Below are 21,157 nucleotides of genomic sequence, written 5' to 3' on the forward strand. Positions count from 1 at the left end.
GAATTTCGTATACCTGAGGAAATTGATATTTAGTCGGGTTACTGTAATTAAGAAATAAACATATATTTCAAAAGAAATTCTTGTTTTCGTGACGTGTCTGAGAAAATTGACTTTTAATACACCCAATATATTTTCATTTTCCTTCTTTCGTCTTATCCGCCTTTTTTGCAAAATGATGACAGGAAAATTTAATAAATAAACTTTTATTTATTCTGATATACGGATATAATTAAGTATATCATAAAAACTAAGGTATATTAAGTTGGCGCAACCACATTATCGAAATTACTTTTTACCTATGCTATAATTAAGTGCTCATTTAGTGCTAATTTAATGCCAAAAGCACAAATTTAATGCTGTACATTTTTTAAAAAAAAACCGTGGTGGCGCCAGCTTAACGTTAAGGTAGCGCCACCACATAAAAAAAAGCTGCAAAAAATTTTCTTATTGATACCATAATTTAGTGCTCATTTAGTGCTCTCCAAATATTTTGCTCTTAATTAAAAATATGAGATTTTAAATGTTAGATTTGTCCAAAATCAAGTTTCAGACAAAAACAAGTTTAACCACTTACATTTTTTTAATTTAAAAATTTACAAATTAATCGATTGACTTGATACCAGTTACACGGGGGTTTTCGGGATCGCTGATTAGGAATCCGGTATCATTTTTTCAAAATTTAAAATGGCGGAACCAATATGGCGGATGACAAAATTAAAAATTGACCGAATATGTTTGAAACTCGTTACTTGGAGGTTTTCTGGGTCGCTCATTACGAATCCGATGTTAAATTTTTTACGAATAAAAATTTTGAAATTAAAAAAAGATATAAACTCATCCTCTTTGCACAAAGAAAGATTTCTACTTGTGGAGCAAAAAATTTAAAATGGAGAAAAATTTATTGGCAAAAAATCTCCATTCTCTCTTTAGGGGAAGGGAGTAATCATTGTTAAATTAAAAAATTTGATTTTCTTTTCATTTTGAATTTTTTAGGACACAAGTAGCAACCTTTTCATTTGTAGAGAGGAGAAGTTTAAATCTTAATTTTTATTGGCAAAAAAAATTATTAGTAATACTAATTACTTTTTACCTATACCATAATTAAGTGCTCATTTAGTGAATTTTAATGCGAATAGCACAAAATTAATGCTGGACATTTTAAAAAAAAATCATGGTGGCGCCAGCTTAACGTTAAGGTAGCGCCAACACATAGAAAAAATCTCTAAAAAATTTTCTTATTTATGCCATAATTTAGTGCTCATTGAGTGCTAATTTAATGCCAAAAGCACAAATTTAATGCTGCACCCAGAGAATAGATTACTTTGATTTAAAGAAATCAGTTTCTTTGACTTGTTTTATTTCATTTAAAATAAAATTTTCTTTGAAACAAAAAAAGCTTATTAGTTTCAAAGAAAATTGTGCTTTAAATCAAAGAAATTCTAACATTGAGTCATGGAAACATTTATTTGAAATAAATAAAAAATTTCTTTTAACGAAGATAAATTTTTTTAATCACAGAAAATTTGTTTGAAACAAATAAATTTTCTTTAAAGCAAAGAAATATTTCCCAAAGACTTGATTTCTTTAATTCAAAGATATCCTTTTTCTCGGTGGGTACATTTTTAAAAAAATCATGGTGGCGCCAGCTTAACGTTAAGGTAGCGCCAACACATAGAAAAAATCTCTAAAAAATTTTCTTATTTATGCCATAATTTAGTGCTCATTGAGTGCTAATTTAATGCCAAAAGCACAAATTTAATGCTGCACCCAGAGAATAGATTACTTTGATTTAAAGAAATCAGTTTCTTTGACTTGTTTTATTTCATTTAAAATAAAATTTTCTTTGAAACAAAAAAAGCTTATTAGTTTCAAAGAAAATTGTTCTTTAAATCAAAGAAATTCTAACATTGATATAAAGTCATGGAAACATTTATTTGAATTAAATAAAAAATTTCTTTTAACGAAGATAAATTTTTTTAATCACAGAAAATTTGTTTGAAACAAATAAATTTTCTTTGAAGCAAAGAAATATTTCTCAAAGGAATTAATTTCTTTAATTCAAAGATATCCTTTTTCTAGGTCCGTTAACCAGGCTTGTCCACATTGTCCGATCTGGATAAAACCTATTTGAAAATTAAGGGCTAATTTAAGGCTAATTTAATGCCCTAATGACGAATTTAATGCTCGGCATTTTCTTTAAAAAACTTGTGGACAAGCTAGCTTAACATTAAGGTGGCTTTTCCACACAATGAAGGAGCACTCGTAGGAAAGTCTACTATAGGTCAAAATTGAGGGCTTTTTTAAGGCTCCGCAATGCTCTATTGACAAATTTAGTGCCGGCATAATTTCGCGAAATAATTGCAAAAATTCAATTCTTACTTGATAAGCTTGCCCATTTCTGCTGCTACTCAGCCACTAGTCAGACCCTAAATAGCGTCGCTCGTCTGAAAAGTCTAGCCAAAAAGTCGTTAATCCTAGAGGTACCACTTCCCCGAAAAAAGTTTTTATATATGCTAACATTTAGGGCTCAATTAGGGCTAATTTAGTACCACATGCAAAAATTTAGGGCCCTTTACCTATTTAAAGTAACCCTTCGTACTGCTAGCTTGACGTCAAGCTGGATCTGAATTAGTAGTTTTCTACTAATGAAAGAGTGCGCATTCGTTTACTAATTGAATTAGTAACAGTTATGACTAATTTGTAGTAAAAAAACTACTAATTGCTAGTAGAAAACTACTAATTTATGGAGTAAGTCGTATTTTTTACTATTTCAAATTAGTAAGCCGATTTACTCCATGAATTAGTAGTTTTTTTTACTAAAAATTAGTAAAAACTGTTATTAATTCAATTGGTAAACGAATACGCACTCTTTCATTAGTAGAAAACTACTAAGTCAGATTTAGAGAGTAGGGTTCTCAACTAAGACTATTTAAATTTTTCAAAAACCACCCCTAAGTTCAAAAAAACATCCCCAATTATTAAAACTTGATTTAACCAAACAATAATCATATAGGACTTAGGAGCTAAATTAGTGTTCTTCAATAGCACTAAATTGACTTTTTAAAAATGCACTCCCAAGCACCCCAACCATGTAACTGATAGAAAACCAAACACAAAACCTACCCTACCTACTAATTAGATGTTCAAAAATGATCCACCAATTTCAAAAACTACCCCTGAGTAGTTCTAACTCAATTTTCTCAAAAAAAAGTACTAAAGAATTTGGGGCTCATAAATAGCACTAAATTGGATGTTCAAAATTGATCCACCAATTTTAAAAACTACACATAATTAGTTCAAACACAATGTTTTCCAAAAACAAGTACTTATAAATTTAGGGCTAATTTAAGGCTCTTAAATAGAACTAAATTTTTTCAAAAAACAAGTACTTAGAAATTAAGGTTAATATAAGGCTCTTAAATAGAACTAAATAAATGTTCAAAAGTGATCCACTAATTTTAAAAACTATACATGAGTATTTTAAACTCAATTTTTTCATGAAAAAGTACCTAGGAATTTAGGGATAATTTATGGCTCTTTACGAGCACCGAATTGGATATTCAAAAATGATCCACCAACTTCAAAAACCACCCCTGAGAAAATTAAAATCAATTTTTTCAAAATCAAGTAATTAGAAATTTAGGGCTAATTTAGGGTTCTTAAATAGCACTAAATTAGATGTTCAAAAATGATCCACCAATTTCAAAAACTACCCCTGAGTACTTCAAACTCAGTTTTTACAAAAAAGAAGTACTTTGGAATATAGGGCTAATTTAAGGTTCATTATTATAGCACTAAATTGCATTTTCAAAAACGATCCACCAACTTCAAAAACTTCGCCTCAGTAGTTCAAAAATTTCTTTTACATTTTTATATCGAAAATAACGATTTTTAATAAACAAATTAATTTTTTTAAATTGTGAAAGCTATTATTTTTACTTTTTTTTATTTTTACATACCTGAAAATAGTAAAAATATTTTGCAAAAAAAAATTTCGAGTAGTCATCCAAAAAGGGTAATCAGGTTATCAGTAAAACATTTTGCAAAGTATTTTAGTAGTATTTCCATGTATGTAAATATAAAAAAAGTAAAACAACGGGTCTAAAGTTAAAAAAAATAATTTGTTTATAAAAAAATCGTTATTTTCTATAAAAAAAATTGAAAAATAAATTTTTGAACTAGTCGGGGGTAGTTTTTAGGATTGGTAGATAATTTTTAAACAGCCAATACAGTGCTATTTACGAGAAATAAATAAGCAAGTAATTCTTAAGTGCTTATTTTTAAATAAAATCGTTTAGACTTGCTAAGGTAGTGTTAAATTTGGCATAAAAGCATTTAAGAATTTTAAATAAGCCCTAAATTTTGACACCTTGAAGACCTTCCTAAGAGTATTCCTTCAATATGTGGACAAACTAATATAACGTTAAATTTGAATTTTTGCAATTATTTCGCGAAATTATGCCGGCACTAAATTTGTCAATAGAGCATTGCGGAGCCTTAAAAAAGCCCTAAATTTTGACCTTTAGTAGACCTTCCTACGAGTGTTCCTTCATTCTGTGGACAAACTGATATCAAGTAAAAATTGAATTTTTGCAAATATTTCGCGAAATGATGCTGGCATTAAATTCGGCAATAAAGCATTAAAGAGCCTTAAAAAACCCTCAATTTTGACCTATAGTAGACTTTCCTACGAGTGCTCCTTCATTGTGTGGAAAAGCCACCTTAATGTTAAGCTAGCTTGTCCACAAGTTTTTTAAAGAAAATGCCGAGCATTAAATTCGTCATTAGGGCATTAAATTAGCCTTAAATTAGCCCTTAATTTTCAAATAGGTTTTATCCAGATCGGACAATGTGGACAAGCCTGGTTAACGGACCTAGAAAAAGGATATCTTTGAATTAAAGAAATCAAGTCTTTGGGAAATATTTCTTTGCTTTAAAGAAAATTTATTTGTTTCAAACAAATTTTCTGTGATTAAAAAAATTTATCTTCGTTAAAAGAAATTTTTTATTTATTTCAAATAAATGTTTCCATGACTCAATGTTAGAATTTCTTTGATTTAAAGCACAATTTTCTTTGAAACTAATAAGCTTTTTTTGTTTCAAAGAAAATTTTATTTTAAATGAAATAAAACAAGTCAAAGAAACTGATTTCTTTAAATCAAAGTAATCTATTCTCTGGGTGCAGCATTAAATTTGTGCTTTTGGCATTAAATTAGCACTCAATGAGCACTAAATTATGGCATAAATAAGAAAATTTTTTAGAGATTTTTTCTATGTGTTGGCGCTACCTTAACGTTAAGCTGGCGCCACCATGATTTTTTTTTAAAATGTCCAGCATTAATTTTGTGCTATTCGCATTAAAATTCACTAAATGAGCACTTAATTATGGTATAGGTAAAAAGTAATTAGTATTACTAATAATTTTTTTTGCCAATAAAAATTAAGATTTAAACTTCTCCTCTCTACAAATGAAAAGGTTGCTACTTGTGTCCTAAAAAATTCAAAATGAAAAGAAAATCAAATTTTTTAATTTAACAATGATTACTCCCTTCCCCTAAAGAGAGAATGGAGATTTTTTGCCAATAAATTTTTCTCCATTTTAAATTTTTTGCTCCACAAGTAGAAATCTTTCTTTGTGCAAAGAGGATGAGTTTATATCTTTTTTTAATTTCAAAATTTTTATTCGTAAAAAATTTAACATCGGATTCGTAATGAGCGACCCAGAAAACCTCCAAGTAACGAGTTTCAAACATATTCGGTCAATTTTTAATTTTGTCATCCGCCATATTGGTTCCGCCATTTTAAATTTTGAAAAAATGATACCGGATTCCTAATCAGCGATCCCGAAAACCCCCGTGTAACTGGTATCAAGTCAATCGATTAATTTGTAAATTTTTAAATTAAAAAAATGTAAGTGGTTAAACTTGTTTTTGTCTGAAACTTGATTTTGGACAAATCTAACATTTAAAATCTCATATTTTTAATTAAGAGCAAAATATTTGGAGAGCACTAAATGAGCACTAAATTATGGTATCAATAAGAAAATTTTTTGCAGCTTTTTTTTATGTGGTGGCGCTACCTTAACGTTAAGCTGGCGCCACCACGGTTTTTTTTTAAAAAATGTACAGCATTAAATTTGTGCTTTTGGCATTAAATTAGCACTAAATGAGCACTTAATTATAGCATAGGTAAAAAGTAATTTCGATAATGTGGTTGCGCCAACTTAATATACCTTAAAAACTAATATATTTGCAACGAAAATATTTAAAAAATTGGGTTTAAATAAATGATTTTAAAATTCCACATTTTCTTTATTAGGTACATATAAATGACATTTCTTAGTAATATTGATGACCCTATTGAAGAAATACAATTTATACTTTAAATTTAAAAATCATTTTTCTCAATGGTCTCCACACTGAAAAACTTTTGGATCAGCAGCTGCCCCAAATGAAAAATTTCTATATTCAGTTAACTTCACTCATATAAAAACGCATGGCAAATATTAAGTATGAAGTTAATTGAATATAGAAATTTTCCGTTTGGGGCACCTGCTGCACCAAAATTTTTTCAGTGCACGTGTATATTTAATACTTTGATATTTTTTCGAAAGTTTTTAAAATTATTGTAAAAACTTTTTAAAACTTCAAAAATATTAAAGTATCGTGATTACACATGGAGTTTTGATGAAAAAATTAATTTCTAAATCAAAGTATCAATTACACGCGTAGTTCATTGCAAAAATGATTTTTATATTCAAAGTATAAGTATAAAGCGTATAAACTTCTGAAAATTTTGAACATATATGTTAAAATTATTGAAACAAGTGTTCTCCTGTAATATTCCTTATCTGTTACTTGAACATTAATTTTATTGTCTATTTTACATTCCATAAAAATTTCATGAGAATTAACACAATTTTCTATAGTATGATACGCGATTAATAACCTATAAAGCAATTAAGTGAATAATTTAAAATTCAATTCTGAAAATTGTTGCAACATCATATATTATGTTATGTTTTTTACATTTTAAATCGGGTAAATTAATACAAAATTAATATTGACACCTGTTTAAACAAATTAAACTTCTAAGTATTATTATAAATACCACTGAGTATAAAATAGTCAAAAACAAATTTTATTCTAAGTAAGTTTCTAAATATCAAACTAATCAATATGTTCAACTTAAATAATTTTTGTCTCAAAGATTTTGTTAACCAATAGATATTAAAATTTATAAAATACAAGTTTTACAATCAATTTCGATACAAGTTTCATAGTTATATTAATAATAAAGAAATCAGGTGAAGATTTTTTCTATAATAATTATTATAAACGCTAATGAATAAATAATTATCTATTATAATTATTAACAAAAAATATACAAATAATATTCGGAAAAAAATTTTCGGTTGTCAGAGAGATTAGGCAGTAAAATTAACTCATTAAGTCGTCAATAGATTTAGAAAAATAAGAATGCAGTGGTGTTAATTGTTTTTGAGATCGCTATAAATACGAATCTGAAATGAGATTTGAAAAATAATCTTTATAATATTTACCTATTATATGATATATTAATTTGACATAAATATTTTAGAAACTAAATTTCACTGTAAAACGAAAGGTATTAATTTAATATCTACTTTAGGTAGGGGAAAGGTGAGTAAGTTCGCGCGGCGGATAAGTTCGTTTTTCTAAATAACTTTTTTAAAAATAAATATTACGTATAACCGTTTTTAAGAATGGAGTATTGTATGGTAACGATAGTGTCTAAAAAGTTTTATTGTAATCGGTTTGTTATTAACAAAAATATTAAACAAGTATGAAAAAGTTGTTTCAAATTGTAAATTTTTTGAATTTTGAATTTTAGAAAAACGTATTTATTATCCATAGAAATTGGTAATTTTTTTTTATTATAATTCTGGAACATTACACTTTATGAAAATCATGTTTTGAAAATTAAAAATAAGTTGTAAAATTAAATAAGTAATAAAATGTTTAAACTATTAATGTCGGGTAAGTTCGTGCGGTTAAGTTCGTCAAATCACAAGTCGCGCAAGCAAGATACGTAAGTTAGGTACGGGATATGCGCAATTGCTCAGAATGTATATAGAGATATGCAGTATAAATGCCAACGTCAATCTTTACTACTACTACTACTAGAGATATGCAAAGGCGCAAAGCTAGTATAAATGCCAACGTCAATCTTTACTACTACTACTACTAGAGATATGCAGCAGAAGACGAACTGATAGATTTCTACAAATGCAGGTGATTATTTAATAATAGTTTAATTTAATGCTGCAATAACAAGTATATTTTTATTTATACTTTATTATTTAAATTTTTGTTTCGCTTTTAATTTTCATTTATTGCAGCAGAATTAAGAAAATTACTATTATGCATAACCTCAATTATATACATACAATACCTATCTAAAATGTGATATTTTAAAGTTTTAAAAGATTTTATACCGAATAGAAAAATGTTAAATCTGATTTTTCGTCCAATACTAAAAATGTTATTTACACATTGTTAAATATTAATAAATAAATTATCTTTTTCACTGTCATTCGCATTCATTCTTCCTTTCATGTCTAAAAATCTCTTAATAGAAAAAATGCATAATTCAATAAATTTACAATAACAAATAATTATTTGAATATTTTGAGAAAGAAAAACATTTGAAATAAGCGCGCACAAAGCGCGCATGCGCATTTGTCTTTGAGAGTTACGTACTTTACGTAGCTACTTTCTCCTCCTTTAAAAACTAGTTTTGATGGAAAAATTAAATTTGACAAAAAAAATGTATATTTCATTATAATACAGTATTAATTTTTAAGACATTCATAAGATTATTGATTAATAAAAACAAATACAAAAAATTTGACACATTTATTTCAATTTATTCCTACTTTTTGGAAGAAACAGACTTACCCTCCTCCGTAGTCGAACTTACCCGCACCTAAGGTCAATTCTTCATTTTTACCATCGATATTTTAATTACAATTTATTTAATATTTTCATTAAAAAACAATTCAAATAACTATTCTGTTTTATTTCTGAAGGTTGTCTTTGTACTATGAAAGAGTTTTTATACTCAAACGTTATAATTAAGTAACTTTTTTTATACTCTAAACTTTTTTTGGGCGAACTTACCCACCCTTTCCCCTACTAAATTGTCATTTGGTTCAATTTTGATACCTAAAATCGGTACTATTTTAGTACTTTCTTTTTACAGTATTCTTTTAATTTAAATAATATGAATGTTATTATATTTTCAGACAAATCTGATTTTAAGAAACAAGAATTGAGTCAAAAAATTTTTTCGAAAGGACATTACAAAAGTTACGGGATTCCTCAAACTAATACAACACAATTTCTATTTATTTGGCAAATTTTCAAAATTACAACTGATAAAATGAATGAAACCAGTCTTTTTATGTACTCGGTACAAACTTTTCAATTTTTGTCAATACTAAGTTACACTGACAAACTGAGCAATATATTTTACAATCAAGATTTATTAGAATCAAACAATCAATTTCAACACTATGCAATCATCAATGCGTACTTTGAACATCTCAACAGAACGAACAACGAGGAAGAAGCGAAAAGGCGTCTCGTTCAAAATCTACTCCAAGGATCTGACCTTTACGGAGGGCATGAAAATGAAACACTCGACATGGAATATGTCGACGCAACGTTTCAGTATATTATAAGTAACATTGTATTTGCGGACTATGGAAATGTCTATGGATACTTGGCAAAAATCGTCAACTTGGCAAATAACTTGACACTTTCGTTCCTCAAACAATATATCCTCGAGGATCTAATGAGTCTCGAGTTTTTGACTCCAGAGGGAACGATTTCAAAACTCAGTCTTCTGTCATCTGATAGAATCAGGGACGACTTTCTTTTGTCTCTGTTCCCTCAACCAGAAAAGGACATGAACATAACTGACATTGACTACATTTATGCTCAAGCTGGTTTAATATTTGCTCAATCGGGGAAAATTAACACAACTAACGTGACTTTCAATGATTTCATCGTAATATCGCAGACTTTGGAATTGGCAGTCTTAGAGAACACGACAGATCAATCTGCATTGACAGTTTTTACTCTTCCAGCTCTTCTCTTCAATGCAAGTAACGAAGCAAAAAAATTCAATCAACAATATGTGGCTGACTGTGTTCAGAATGAAACTTTCTTGGCAGAAACGCTAAACAGTTTATTCTCATACTTAAATGAAACCTTCCTGACAATTAATCGAGAGGCATACGAGAGCAGTCCATTTTATCAATTCAATATTACCATGTCGCAGTTCAAAAGTCGTACTGACCTGGCAGAAGATTTTTTACGTCAACAATGTAATTTGGAAAATGAAACTGAATCAGCTATTGACAAATACAAGTTATTCGCATCGAGCAGTAAGTGCCCGAATAATGAAAGTATATTATTGCCCAACGTGGATCAAGTTTACCAAAGGCAGGTTGATGTGCTTCAAGAAAAATATCACTCTCTTATGGAGATTTTACTGCAGCAAGTGTTTTCTCATGCCGGATTAGTGGACTTGATTAATTCAACAAAAACCGCTGTTTACGAAAGTCAGACAGTTCCAATTCCGACTTCTTGTTTTCCATATCCTTGTCCACCGTACCAACCACGTCTTAATCCAAATATTTATTTATTTGCCTTGAGAACAGCGGATGGTAATTTTTATTATGCATTGGACAAAAGTGGGAGTAATTTAAATTTGCTGTACTACAACAGCGATCCAGAGGAATTTTTAAACAAAATCGGCTTACCACCGAAAGCAGAACTTGAGATATCCGCAATTCCAACAATTTTAAAACACTCCTTTGAAACTTACGAAACGTTTATTGATCGCTTAGCACGTTTGAAAGCCAAAGAATTTGCAAATCAATTGTACTCTACAGGATATGAGAAAACGTTCAAAGAGAAGATAGTGGACGTGTTAGTAGCTTTTGTTCCCTTTTACAATTGCATTAAATACGCGAAAGCAGGTGATAACGTGGGTGCTTCGTTTTCATGCATTAGTGATGTCATCAGTTGGATTCCTTTCGGAGGTCAATTACTGCAGCTTAGCAGTAAACTTGGAACTATGACTTTTAATCACCTACTCCTTGCCACTGGAGTCTCTGTTAAAACTTTCACTACAAGACAAGCAATTCGCATTTCGATGGAAGTTGGACTTTACGAGGCTTCGTCAGGATTAGCGGAAATGGTGAAGAACGTGATTTTTACTAAAGAGATGTTCAAGAATCTGTTTGTGGGTTTAGTTCGCACAGTGGATCCTGGCTTTGAATTGGTTGGCAGATTGCACTGGAAAGGAGGATTATTGCTGGGAAAACTGTTCAAAAAGACTTGGACAGTGGCTGCAAAGAAGTATCCACTCATAAAAGTGAATTTCCCCAAGGAAATCTCGCAGCAGTTGTCCAAAGCGAGTCTCCAGTCGGCAGATGATTCTGGAATGATTCCCGTTTTACTAGGACAGAGGGACGGTTACGACGTCTTTAGATACACATACCCCGGTGGAGAAAAGACATTTGGACCAAAATTTCTTCGTTTACCGAATGCAAAAGCAGAATTAAGACGGGTCATGGGCTTTAATGCAGAGATTCCCGTAGTTGTGTCAAGAATTAACAAATATAATGTGTATTACAAAAAGATTGATTTGAAAACACAAAATACTTACGGTTTGGAATTGGAATTGAACGGAGACGGTTTGCTTCGACCAATTAGAGCTCCATTTCGTGAGCACATTGCAACAATTGTGAGAGAAGGATTGAGCGGGAGAGGGGCAGCGATGATTCAAAGGGAAAGTTCCATTAATGAAGCTGCAAAGATGATAGCTAATTCAAATTGTTATTTGAGTCTTAGTAGTATTAAATCTTCATTAAAACATTACGTTTTAGCAGTTGAACGTCCGTTGGGTTTGCAGGAGGATCTAACAAACGTTATCATTGATCCAGTTTTAATAAATCAAATAGAAGAGGTAAATCATATTACATTGCAAAAGTACCTAAGAGAGGATTTACTGGTTGGTGATCCTGATTTGAACAGTTATTTGATTGTACCTACCTACAGGGATTTTGCGTTCGATTGGATTAAAACTGGAAGCATACATAAATCATATTCTGAATTTTATGTGGAAAATCCGGTAAAATTAGAATCCTTAAGGAGTAACTATATTCTTGATAACTTTGCAAGAGGAGACTTGGCAGAATTTATGAAAAAGTATGAATCGTTGTATGGATTAAATTTTCAAGATATATTAAAGTCTAATTTCGATATTATTTATAATGGTTATAATTCTAATAATGCAAGGAGGTTTGTTAATTTTCAAGATTATATCGGATTGATGCTTTATTCGAAAAGCGGTGTCAAAAATCCAAACAGGTATATCAAGAATGCTCTTTATAAATTAGCCATAAGACAAGCTGACGAGGGTATTCAATTTCCGAGGAAAGTATTTTGTGTACACGGGAAAACTGTAGAGGAATTTCGAATGGATAAATCACTATCAAAAGGATATTTTATAAATTTGAATTTTTTTATAAGGGCATCAACTAAAGAGAAATTTTTAGATAATAAAGTAATTGAAATTATTAACGAAAATTTAATTCCAGTAAAATATGAAATAAATTTGGATTCCAATTTTTTGGCAGTAAATGTGAATCGTGTGTTTTCTACAATTGAGGGACTCGTCGTAATACTTCCCAATGTAGAATTTCATATCGATGAAGTAATTGAAAAAACAAATATTGTAACAGTAAAAATGCACAATAAGCCTACTGTGAAAGAACTATCGTTAGTGAAATATATGTCAGAAATAAAAAAATTGGAATAAAATTACTATAGTAATTTGTTTGTTTGTTTATTTTCCGTTTTATTAATGTTGATTGAAATAAAATTTTACAAGGCATTTTTACGGATTCATTTATTATATAGTCAAATAATTTCAAATAACTTTAATTTTAATTTCGAAATTAATGATTTTCAAGCTTCATAGTGATCCTAAAAAATATTTTAGAGGAAATAGAGGACTGAAAATTTAAAAATAGGGTACTTTTAGGGCCAAATAGCAAAAAGGGGACTTTTAGGGAAAATACGAAAATAGGGAATTTAATTCAAAGAAATATCCATTTTGTGTATTAGGAGAAATGGTTGTAGGACAATAAAAGAATTAATCAGAAATTAAAATTTTAAAAGGTAAGATCATCTTTTTTTCTATTTCGCTTTATTCAACTAAAATTCATTTTATTAAGGGGTTACATGGGTTTGGCAGCTTCAAAAAAATCAATTTTTTTAATTGTTTTATTAATTTATACAACATCTCAAAAATATTGTCCGAAATTTTTAAATCGATCCGAATAAAAATTTGGCCGAAATTCCCACGAATATGCCCAAACCACAGACGAAAACCGTGTGTGCGCAGCCGAAAAAAATCTGCGACAGAGACTCGACAAGCCAGAATTCGCCAAAGACAGGAACAGAAGGATGCCCTGGACATTGCAGCTGCTGCAGGCAGTTAACTTTATGGCACAGGAATCGACGATTCAATGTAAGTTAAAAAAATCTTTTTTTTTCACTTTTATTGGTACACGGGAAAAAGAAAAACGTTGGATTAATACCGTTTTCCGATTGGTTCAACGGCAAGGAGCGCTGTAGGCAGTGTCTGTTGGATCAACTTACTTGTAACAATAGATGGACAGTAGGTTCAACAGTAAAAGTCTGTTGAATCAATGCCGAAATCGTGACAGGGCCCACTGACGTTGAACCAATCGGAAAACGGTATTAATCCAACGTTTCTCTTTTTCCCGTGTACTCAAAACTTAAAATACGTTTTTCTCGAAACTGTGTTTTTAAAGTCGGTTGTCAAAATATCTCGGAAACTACTCAACCGATCTTCATGAAATTTTGCACAGGCCTTCGAGATACAATTCTCGAGAACTTGGACGAAGGATTTTTTTTTCTTCAATTACAACTATTAAAAAAAAAATGTTGAGAAAATTTGATCAAAATTTGCATTCTTTTGTAAAAAGGTGCGCCAAAAATCCAATTTTAACTTTTTTTTTCCCCTTCGTCCAATTTTTAGTTTTAGGTCTGTACTAAAAGAAAATCTTCAATTTTTTAATTTCAGATGATTCTGTTAGGAATTGTGCTGTCAACGCGGACGCACTTATTTTCCGAGGGGTCACCGGAAATGACGTCTCAATGGCTGACTTCTGCATATTTTTCTTTAAAAATTTATAAAATTCTTATTTAAATATGTATGTTTAAAGAACTAAAAAGTTACGAATAAAATATTTATTTCTTCATGTGCGATTCCAAGTGAGATTTTGACTTTTTCGGAGTAGGTTAACCGATTGCAATGAAACTTTGGAATTTTGTTATATATAGTAAGACTAATCTTTAACGTAAATTTCAGCCTAAAATATTTGTTAGTTTACGAGATTTGCAATAATAACAAAAAATTTAAAACTGCTATATCTTCCGTTCTAATAAACGGATTGAGGTCTACTTTTTTTTAAAATGTCAAGGAAAATGAGAGGAATAAATCTCTTTCAGAACATTTTTTTATAATTTTACAACTAAAAAAATTATTAAATAATAATTGAATAACTTTCGCGCGACTAACTAAAATTCAATCACTTAAACGCTAAAATGATCTTACCTGTGTTTTCTTTAATGTTCCAAAGGATTTTTATTGTAAATGTAAGTTTAACTTAAGAAATTTTATTAATTTATTAGTATAAACAATTGAGATTTCTGCTAGTTGACGTGCAGACGACATTGCGCACGCAGCATTCTCACATAGCCAATTTAGTCCACGAATCACGTCAGTTGGCTATGTGAGAATGCTGCGTGCGCAATGTCGTCTGCACGTCAACTAGCAGAAATCTCAATTGTTTATACTAATAAATTAATAAAATTTCTTAAGTTAAACTTACATTTACAATAAAAATCCTTTGGAACATTAAAGAAAACACAGGTAAGATCATTTTAGCGTTTAAGTGATTGAATTTTAGTTAGTCGCGCGAAAGTTATTCAATTATTATTTAATAATTTTTTTAGTTGTAAAATTATAAAAAAATGTTCTGAAAGAGATTTATTCCTCTCATTTTCCTTGACATTTTAAAAAAAAGTAGACCTCAATCCGTTTATTAGAACGGAAGATATAGCAGTTTTAAATTTTTTGTTATTATTGCAAATCTCGTAAACTAACAAATATTTTAGGCTGAAATTTACGTTAAAGATTAGTCTTACTATATATAACAAAATTCCAAAGTTTCATTGCAATCGGTTAACCTACTCCGAAAAAGTCAAAATCTCACTTGGAATCGCACTCATATAAAAAAAATTGTTGAAAATAGTCCTTTTTTTTGCCGAGTAAACCCATGTAACCCCTTAAGTAAAATAAGCAAATAATTAATTGTAGGATAACGATAATAAGGAAATAACATATATACAAAAACTACAAAAACTAAATAAATTAAAAATTTCTCCCACGATGTTTCATTAATCGTACTAACCATAATTCTTTCGAAATAGGCAAATTGTGCATTTTCACATGAATACTATCAACTTTTTCAATTACTTCATCTAAATGAAATTCTGTAAAAGGAAAAATAACGAACTTTTCTTCATCAAGAGAAATCAAACGAGCCAAATTTACTGCCAAAAATTGTTCATCCAGATGTATCTCGTATTTTACAGGTATTATATTATTATTCCAAAAAAGATTGTAAATCGCTCTATCAACAAACTTTTCTTGCGTTGATACTCGTTGAAAATTGCCTATTGTGAAAGATTTGCCATTGCGAAAGAAAGAATCAAACATATTTTCGTTAATTTGTTTTATAGACTTTCGTTCAAAAAAAAAAATTTTTTTGGGAAAATCTATTATCTCCTCGTCAGTTTGTCTCACTGCTAATCTAAACAGTGCCCTGGACATATGTCTTTTAACGTCATTCGATATTGATCTTTTAAAGGCATTTTGTATATAAACCAATATGCCAAAATAATCAGGAAAATCAACACAGAATCGAGCGTTATAAGAATCATAATTACTAAGAACACTCGCTAAATCTATTGTTAGCAATTCTTGAAAATTGTCACCATAATTAAACGAAATTAGTTTTTTAGCCGATGCTAAGTCGAATACATTTATGGAATCAAAAACATCAACGGTCCTCAACCGCTCTAATTCATTTGAGTGTAACACATGAAATTTCTCATATGTATCATGTATGTTTTGAGTTCTGACCCAATCTAGCGCGAAATCCCTGTAAGTAGGAACCACTAAATAATTGTTTAACGATGGATCCACAATCAATGGACCTTTTCCCAACAGTTGCTTTATTGAACTAGGATTTACTTCTTCGATTTGATTGATTAAAACTGGATCAATTATAATTTTACTAAGATCCTCCTGCATATCTAACGGACGTTCAAATGCTAAAATGTAGTGACGTAAATAAGAAATAATACTAGAACGACTCAGAAAAGTATTTGATTTCAATATCATTAAAGTAGCTTCTCTAATAGCAGTTTCTCTTTGTAATTTCAATGCCCCTCTCCCGCTCAATCCTTCTCTCACAATTGTTGCAATGTGCTCACGAAATGGAGCTCTGACAGGTTGAAGCAAACCGTCTCCGTTCAATTCCAATTCCAAACCGTAAGTATTTTGTGTTTTCAAATCAATCTTTTTGTAATACACATTATATTTGTTAATTCTTGACACAACTACGGGAGTCTCTGCATTAAAGCCCATGACCTGTCTTAATTCTGCATTTGTATTCGGTAAACGAAGAAATTTTGGTCCAAATGTCTTTTCTCCACCGGGGTATGTGTATCTAAAGACGTCGTAACCGTCCCTCTGTCCTAGTAAAACGGGAATCATTCCAGAATCATCTGCCGACTGGAGACTCGCTTTGGACAACTGCTGCGAGATTTCCTTGGGGAAATTCACTTTTATGAGTGGATACTTCTTTGCAGCCACTGTCCAAGTCTTTTTGAACAGTTTTCCCAGCAATAATCCTCCTTTCCAGTGCAGTCTGCCAACCAATTCAAAACCAGGATCTACTGTGCGAACTAAACCCACAAACAGATTCTTGAACATCTCTTTAGTAAAAATCACGTTCTTCACCATTTCCGCTAATCCTGACGAAGCCTCGTAAAGTCCAACTTCCATCGAAATGCGAATAGCTTGTCTTGTAGTGAAAGTTTTAACAGAGACTCCAGTGGCAAGGAGTAGGTGATTAAAAGTCATAGTTCCAAGTTTACTGCTAAGCTGCAGTAATTGACCTCCGAAAGGAATCCAACTGATGACATCACTAATGCATGAAAACGAAGCACCCACGTTATCACCTGCTTTCGCGAATTTAATGCAATTGTAAAAGGGAACAAAAGCTACTAACACGTCCACTATCTTCTCTTTGAACGTTTTCTCATATCCTGTGGAGTACAATTGATTTGCAAATTCTTTGGCTTTCAAACGTGCTAAGCGATCAATAAACGTTTCGTAAGTTTCAAAGGAGTGTTTTAAAATTGTTGGAATTGCGGATATCTCAAGTTCTGCTTTCGGTGGTAAGCCGATTTTGTTTAAAAATTCCTCTGGATCGCTGTTGTAGTACAGCAAATTTAAATTACTCCCACTTTTGTCCAATGCATAATAAAAATTACCATCCGCTGTTCTCAAGGCAAATAAATAAATATTTGGATTAAGACGTGGTTGGTACGGTGGACAAGGATATGGAAAACAAGAAGTCGGAATTGGAACTGTCTGACTTTCGTAAACAGCGGTTTTTGTTGAATTAATCAAGTCCACTAATCCGGCATAAGAAAACACTTGCTGCAGTAATATCTCCATAAGAGAGTGATATTTTTCTTGAAGCACATCAACCTGACTTTGGTAAACTTGATCCACGTTGGGCAATAATATACTTTCATTATTCGGGCACTTACTGCTCGATGCGAATAACTTGTATTTGTCAATAGCTGATTCAGTTTCATTTTCCAAATTACATTGTTGACGTAAAAAATGTTCTGCCAGGTCAGTACGACTTTTGAAGTGCGACATGGTAATATTGAATTGATAAAATGGACTGCTCTCGTATGCCTCTCGATTAATTGTCAGGAAGGTTTCATTTAAGTATGAGAATAAACTGTTTAGCGTTTCTGCCAAGAAAGTTTCATTCTGAACACAGTCAGCCACATATTGTTGATTGAATTTTTTTGCTTCGTTACTTGCATTGAAGAGAAGAGCTGGAAGAGTAAAAACTGTCAATGCAGATTGATTTGTCGTGTTCTCTAAGACTGCCAATTCCAAAGTCTGCGATATTACGATGAAATCATTGAAAGTCACGTTAGTTGTGTTAATTTTCCCCGAGTGAGCAAATATTAAACCAGCTTGAGCATAAATGTAGTCAATGTCAGTTATGTTCATGTCCTTTTCTGGTTGAGGGAACAGAGACAAAAGAAAGTCGTCTCTGATTCTAACAGATGACAGAAGACTGAGTTTTGAAATCGTTCCCTCTGGAGTCAAAAACTCGAGTCTCATTAGATCCTCGAGGATATTTTGTTTGAGGAACGAAAGTGTCAAGTTATTTGCCAAGTTGACGATTTTTGCCAAGTATCCATAGACATTTCCATAGTCCGCAAATACAATGTTACTTATAATATACTGAAACGTTGCGTCGACATATTCCATGTCGAGTGTTTCATTTTCATGCCCTCCGTAAAGGTCAGATCCTTGGAGTAGATTTTGAACGAGACGCCTTTTCGCTTCTTCCTCGTTGTTCGTTCTGTTGAGATGTTCAAAGTACGCATTGATGATTGCATAGTGTTGAAATTGATTGTTTGATTCTAATAAATCTTGATTGTAAAATATATTGCTCAGTTTGTCAGTGTAACTTAGTATTGACAAAAATTGAAAAGTTTGTGTCGAATACATAAAAAGACTGGTTTCATTCATCATGATCAGCAATTTTTGAAAGTTGTACTGAAGTTAGTTCAAATTCCTCTAGATAAGCCACTGATAATCCTTGTTTAATTTTTAAAAATATTTTAGTAACTTTTGTAAAAAGCGTTCTTTACAAACTGATTTTAAACTGACTAATCTGAAATTATATAACAATATTCACATTTATTAAATAGTATTTAAACAAAAAGAAGTAGGTTCGTTAAGAAAAAACTAATGTATAGTTTTTTTTAAATATAGAAAAATTATTTACCTGCATTACTTATAAACTATATGCCTTTATTGACAAAAGTTTGATATTTCCTTAAATATTGGTAAATTGAAACATTAAATAATCAAAAATTGTTTTATTGATTTTTATATATCCTAGTATAGAGAAGACGAAAATTTGGGAACTTATATAGTTCTAAAATAACTTTGTTACGTTGGTAGTTTTATACTCATTACTTATATGAACTAATTTAGACAGATGTTAAAATTATTCTTATCGGATAAAATTTTTTATTATGTAAATAGAGCAACATTCATACCAGTGTTTAAATTAACATTGTCATTGTTATTCTGTTGATTAATAAAATCTTTAGAGAATCAATGAAACTTATAAAGTTTTGATTTATTGTTTATCTAGATAAAAATTAATTTTTTTTCTAAAAAAAATTTTACTTTCTAGTATAAATTTTTATTCATAAATTTATTGTGACAGGTTTTTTTTGTGTCGCTGATTACCATATCAAGCATCCAAAGCACGGTGAGAAAAATTGCGAGTGAGATAATAATTTACATTATTTTAATTTATAATAATAATGATTAAATTGATACTATTAACTATTTTCTGATTTTATTGTAGACCAATGAAATTTATCAATTTTTTTTCTTAAATAATTAACATAATGGGGTTATTCAAGTATTACTTAAACACCTGAAGGGGAGGGGGGCGGGTTCCTCAGTTGCTTACGCGACATACAAAATTTTTATTTTTTCCATTACAATATGCTTATTTGAGGAGGAGAGGTTTAAAACCCTTGCAATTATTTTATTGATTAAAAATTGGCAATAAGTATAATAGCCCCTAAGTGAATAAAATAGTCGACTTTTTCCTAATTATATTGTTATTTAATAATAAGTATAATATAATTCAACGTATTATAATATATCTTACATATTTTACCGATTCAACATATTTCTGCAATTTTAACCCTAAAAAAAGTTATTTTGGAATTTTAACTTTTTTTTCGAATTTTTGGATATATATCTATGAAATTACTCTTTTTTTGAAAAGTTACTCAAAACAATTTTGTTTTAAATCCAAAATTTTTTTTCCTTTTTTTTAAATACGTTTTACCAATTTTTTAATAATTTTTTGCTATTTATTGTTGTTCTGTAAATTTTTCATTAGGAATCTATAATATTATACCTAACTAGCAAAATTAAACGCGCGCGAAATTAGGGATTTAATTGTTTATTATAAAGAAATTAAAATTAATATTATCAATAATATTTTTAATTTATTATAATATTATTACATTGTTAATAATAATTCCTTAATTTTTATCAAATAGAAAAAAATATTTCTTGATTTTTTTTTGATTATCTGTCGATAATTTTTCAGAAATTATTCAAGAAAATTTTCGATTTAAAATTTAAATTGATAATTTTTAATATAACATATATCGGTAAAGGTCTTGTAAAAATTTCTTATCTTCAAAATATTTATCATTAAATAAAATTTTTTCTTTTTTATTATATAATAATAAATAATAATTATTATTATTAATCTATTATATGAAATATATAAATTTTTAATTGCCTATAATAAAAAAAAATATTTTGCAAAAAAAAATTATAACCAAAAAATAATAAAAATATTTGTTATTAAATGAAATTTTTTATTTTTTATTATTATATAATAATAAATAATAATTATTATTATTAATAAATTTAAATTAATAAATAAATAATTTATAAATTATTTAAATTTAATATTTAATATATATTATTCAATATTCCTAATTAATTAATTAATGTAACATATAAAAATATATATAAAATATAATAATTTAAATTTTATTTTAAATAAAAATTATTTTAAAAAATTTTATATTAAGTTAATATTTAAAATTAAAAATTTATATGTATATATAATATA

At 29.5% G+C, this 21,157-nt stretch overlaps 2 protein-coding genes across 2 annotated transcripts; one reads left to right on the forward strand and one right to left on the reverse strand.

Moving 5' to 3' along the window:
* The first annotated feature begins 7,332 nt into the window (after window positions 1–7,332).
* On the forward strand, window positions 7,333–12,951 carry LOC127288989 (uncharacterized). Its single transcript, XM_051316716.1, has 2 exons — window positions 7,333–8,273; window positions 9,287–12,951. Exon 2 carries the CDS (start codon window positions 9,424–9,426, stop codon window positions 12,874–12,876), a length of 3,453 nt encoding a protein of 1,150 aa, XP_051172673.1. The 5' UTR covers window positions 7,333–8,273; window positions 9,287–9,423; the 3' UTR covers window positions 12,877–12,951.
* Window positions 12,952–13,012: 61 nt separating this feature from the next.
* Window positions 13,013–19,403, reverse strand: LOC127288988 (uncharacterized). Its single transcript, XM_051316715.1, has 2 exons — window positions 19,265–19,403; window positions 13,013–19,150 (listed from the first exon to the last, which is right to left on the reverse strand). The coding sequence occupies exon 2, from the start codon at window positions 19,006–19,008 to the stop codon at window positions 15,523–15,525; it is 3,486 nt and encodes a 1,161-aa protein (XP_051172672.1). The 5' UTR covers window positions 19,009–19,150; window positions 19,265–19,403; the 3' UTR covers window positions 13,013–15,522.
* Window positions 19,404–21,157: the final 1,754 nt, after the last annotated feature.

Source organism: Leptopilina boulardi, unplaced genomic scaffold (assembly GCF_019393585.1).
Source record: "Leptopilina boulardi isolate dan_hultmark-lab unplaced genomic scaffold, ZJU_Lbou_2.1 LbouV2_399, whole genome shotgun sequence".
Lineage (NCBI taxonomy): Eukaryota > Metazoa > Arthropoda > Insecta > Hymenoptera > Figitidae > Leptopilina > Leptopilina boulardi.